The sequence below is a fragment of the Psammomys obesus genome, unplaced genomic scaffold (assembly GCF_907164565.1).
Source record: "Psammomys obesus unplaced genomic scaffold, mPsaObe1.curated_primary_1811, whole genome shotgun sequence".
Classification (NCBI taxonomy): Eukaryota; Metazoa; Chordata; class Mammalia; order Rodentia; family Muridae; genus Psammomys; species Psammomys obesus.
Window position 1 is genome coordinate 2,114,634 of NW_026596240.1, and position 3,780 is coordinate 2,118,413.

At 56.6% G+C, this 3,780-nt stretch overlaps 1 protein-coding gene across 1 annotated transcript; it reads right to left on the reverse strand.

Moving 5' to 3' along the window:
* Positions 1-1,653: 1,653 nt before the first annotated feature.
* On the reverse strand, positions 1,654-2,731 carry Tmsb10 (thymosin beta 10). The gene is made up of 3 exons (XM_055596438.1): positions 2,638-2,731; positions 2,211-2,322; positions 1,654-1,948 (listed from the first exon to the last, which is right to left on the reverse strand). The coding sequence occupies exons 2-3, from the start codon at positions 2,308-2,310 to the stop codon at positions 1,914-1,916; spliced, it is 135 nt and encodes a 44-aa protein (XP_055452413.1). The 5' UTR covers positions 2,311-2,322; positions 2,638-2,731; the 3' UTR covers positions 1,654-1,913.
* Positions 2,732-3,780: the final 1,049 nt, after the last annotated feature.

The window sequence follows — 3,780 nt, forward strand, 5'->3', positions numbered from 1 at the left end:
GGAAGGTGCACTGTGGGACCCCTCCCCCTCCCTCTTTCTCCGTTGCTTCCTGGCCATGTCTTCCGGTAGTGGGTGGCTTTGCCTTGCTCCACGCCTCCATGCTGTTCTAAGGCCTGATCTCACATCCACAGCAGGGTCAGTAGACACAGACTGGAACTTCTGAGACAAAAGCAATCTTCTCTATTTCCATCTCACAGGTGTTTCTTCTAGTGACAAAGCTGACTCACGTAGCCGGCCGCTCAGGGAATAGGCAGCCTTCCGTCATTAGCCTCAGTTGTAAATTAACAGTATTTCCTTCCTACCTGGAGTTGGGCCCAGGGAGGGAAATGAGTATGTTTGGCTTCCCTAAACCGTAGTAATTATCACAGGTTCATCATCATCATCCTGTCAATCAAGGTACAAGAGTCAACAGCGGGAAGCACGGTAGCTGCCCTCGCTTTAAGAAGAGCAAGGTGGAGCAGGTGAGGCGCAACGATTCAGAAGGCCCTTTCTCTCTTTTGTGAACGAATGAGCTTCTGAGAGCATTGACTACAGATTTCTTACTCAAGCATGGGACTATATAGTTCAGCCCATCCTATCCTGGGTCACTACAAAAGCTGCATCTGTGAGAATCACTAATATCAAAGAAAAGGAATCCTTCTCCATTCAGGGCTGCTGGAGGCCTCCAGGTTACCAGCAGGAGCTGATCCTTTATTTTAAACCAGGGAGAGGCTAACCTGTTCGTCCTCTCATCTACCCTGACCGCCTGTCTCATTCCCTTTTAAGTTTCTTGTGGCTGGAAGATACACCTCATTTGAACTAACGGCCCTCATGTATTTATTGAGTCGCTTGGGGGTAAGGCAAAAATGTGGAGCGAAACCTATCCGATTGTGTTCCTCTGTCCCCTCCTCCAGGAAAAGGCTAGCCCTGCAATCAGAACCGTGTTTCCTGCCTGGTAGCCCTGGGCTCCTCCTCCACCAGGCCCCACCGGGCTGGTCCCACCCCTTCCTCGTGGGTCATGGACGGGTGTGACCTCCTTCAGCTCCGCCGCTCCCTCCTCCACTTCCACCCTCTCAGATCTGGGCCCGGAAGGCAGCTCAGCCTACAATCCCCCTGTAATGGTTAGGCTTTCGCAGAAAGGCGCAGAGACAAAAAACTAGGCTGATCCCTGTGGCTGCAGTACAGACGGCCCTGCAAGTTCTGATCAAACCCGCCGCTGTTCCGTTAGCTCAGGCCTTTGTTACTATTTCACCTCATTCTGTAACACCCAGAAGAAAACCTGGCGTGAGGGACGCACCCCGACCTCGCCCGGTTTCCAACATTCCAGAATGGTTCTTTGCCCCCTTTCCTCCCAGACTTTTGATAAATCACCGCTTCTGGTGTGCGTAAGAGACCAGAGGGCGGGAAGAAACGGTGGGGTTTGAAGAGATCGAAAGCAAATCTTAATCTTTGGAGGAGCATTTTTAAAAATCGGGTTAAAAAAATGTACGTGGGTTGCATTAAAAGCGGAGCAACCGAGAACCCAGGGAACCTTAGGGCGAAGCACGAAAACTCAAAATATGATACCCCCCCAAGCCAGCCCATTCTACGACGTCCCCCCCTTCTCTGCGGCACAACTCACTCTCAGTGCCGCTCTGCCCACGCATACTCAACTAAAAGATTCAGACCACGCCAACCATGCCACGAGGTGTTTTATTTTCATCAATCATACAAATAATTTTCTATAATATCCCAGGGCAAACCGGTGAAATTTGGCAGTCCGATTGGTGGGGGGGTCCCGCTCCGGAGACCCGCGGGCCGGTGGCATCGGCGCGGAGTGCCCGGGTTCACAGTGCAGCTTGTGGCTCGCGTCCATCTTGCAGGTGGCTCTTTCTCCACATCGTGAGGGGATCTCGGAGATGACGGGGTGGGGTAGGGGAAATCTTCCTAGGCTCTTAGGAAATTTCGCTCCTCTTTTCCTGTTCAATGGCTGCAAAGGGAGGGAGGTGGGCATTGGAGACTGGAGATACCTTACAGCGCCCCACACCCAACCTAGTGTGGGTGAGGCACCCACGAGGCCTGGGGACTAGGAGGGGGTTTGGAAGGGACAAAGTGCTTTGTGTGACTGGAAGGGTGGCCTCAGATTCGGGGCGGGGGGACAGTGGCCGGATGGGGGCTGGGGGGTGCCGGGCTGGCCCAGCAGGGAAGGGTGGAGCGCCGGGGTGGGAAGCCAGAAGCGAAGGCACACTCACTCTCTTTGGTCGGCAGGGTGTTCTTCTCCTGCGTCTCGGTTTTCTTCAGCTTGGCCTTATCAAAGCTGGCGATTTCCCCCATGTCCGGCTTGTCTGCCATTTTCTTACAACCCTGATGGGGGAACCGAGGCGATAGTGGGTGGCCCGGAGCTTAGGGGTGACCGGCGCGCCCTGGATCCCACGCCTTCCACGGACGCCTCTCGACGTGGCATTCCCGGCCCGGGGCGTTCCCGCAGCCCCGCGGCCGAGGCTCCCGGGCTCGTCCACCACACCCTCCCTCCCTCCGAAGCCCCAGGGCGTGGCCTGCCAGCCACGGAGGGTTCCAAACCGCCGGGTCGCCTGTTGCAACCCGCGGGGGGCGCGCCGCCGGCCACAAGCTGCCCCGACCCCACCCAGGGTAGGCCCCGAGCCCAGCACTGTGCCTCACCGTAGAGTCTCGTTCCGAGCTCGCGCTCCAGGTGCTCCCACTCGCGTCGCTGCAGCAAGAGACAAAAGAGCGGCGCCCGCCCCTAGCCTTATATACACCGCGCCCCGCCCCGCCTCTCGCCCGCCGCAACGAAGGCGTGGCCAGCCCGTGGGGGGCGTGGCCAGCGCCGGGGCCCGCGGGGCTCAGCATCTCCAGCCTGCCCGGCCTCCGCCCTTCTCGGCGGGCGCTCCGGGCCCGCTGCTGTCCCGCCGTGGGGGTGGCGGGCACCAGTTCCCCGCCTGCCCCTTCCCTGCTGCATCCCCTTCTCCTAGTACCCAGGAGCCTGCTGCTCACCTCCCGGGAAGGGCGTGGGGGGCAGCTGGGAAGGACTTGGGGTTTTGTTGCGTGTGTATGTGCTGTGGGTTGTGGGTGTGCGGGCGAGCACGCGCGCTCTGCTGCAGCCCTGCTCGCGGGAGACACCCCACCCACGCCGCCCCAAGTCTCTTGCGTTTGTTTCTCCAGAGAAGTCTTCTCTCGCTTTTCCTGTGGCTGGTGCTTTTAAAAACACGCTGTTTGAGGCATTGTCTAAGGGCGGGGGTGGGGGCTAGGAGTCCCGGGAGGGCCTGCTTCTTCTCTCCGTGGTCTTTTAGAAACACTGTAATAGAGGGTGCGGCTTTCCTCCTTCAGTTAACCTTCAATGTGATTTAAAAAGGATAGAAAAAAGCCCGTGTGCCTGCAAGCCTTGCTTTTTTTTTTTTTTTTTTTTTAATCAACCCATTTCTGGTTCCTGGAGTGGGTTAATTAACCCATTCCTGGAAAAGTCACCTCTTTGGCTTGTACAATCCTATTAGATAATTAGTTCTATTATAGCCAGCCAGGGGTGAAACTCACCATCCATTCCCCTTTTTCGACCCCTTTTCCTGTGTCGAATAGTGGAGCATGTTCCACTGCTAGGAGAAAAAGGGGAAACATTTCCTGAAGGGCAAACTTCGTGGTCCAGATAGACCATCACCAAAACCTCTTTGTAGGAGGCTTGAGGTAAGGACAGTTTATTGTGTGGGGCGTGAGGGCGGGTGCTAGAGAGCTGATTCACCCACAGGGTGGCTCACAGACATCTGTAGCTCCAGGTTTAGGGGATCCGACATCCTGGCCTCCTCATCCATC

Coding starts and splice junctions, on each gene's coding strand:
- Tmsb10 (XM_055596438.1), bottom strand. CDS start 2,310: ATGGCAGACAAGCCGGACATGGGGGAAATCGCCAGCTTTGATAAGGCC. Junction 1,949..2,210: donor CACCCTGCCGACCAAAGAGA/GTGAGTGTGCCT, acceptor CTCCCTTTGCAG/CCATTGAACAGGAAAAGAGG.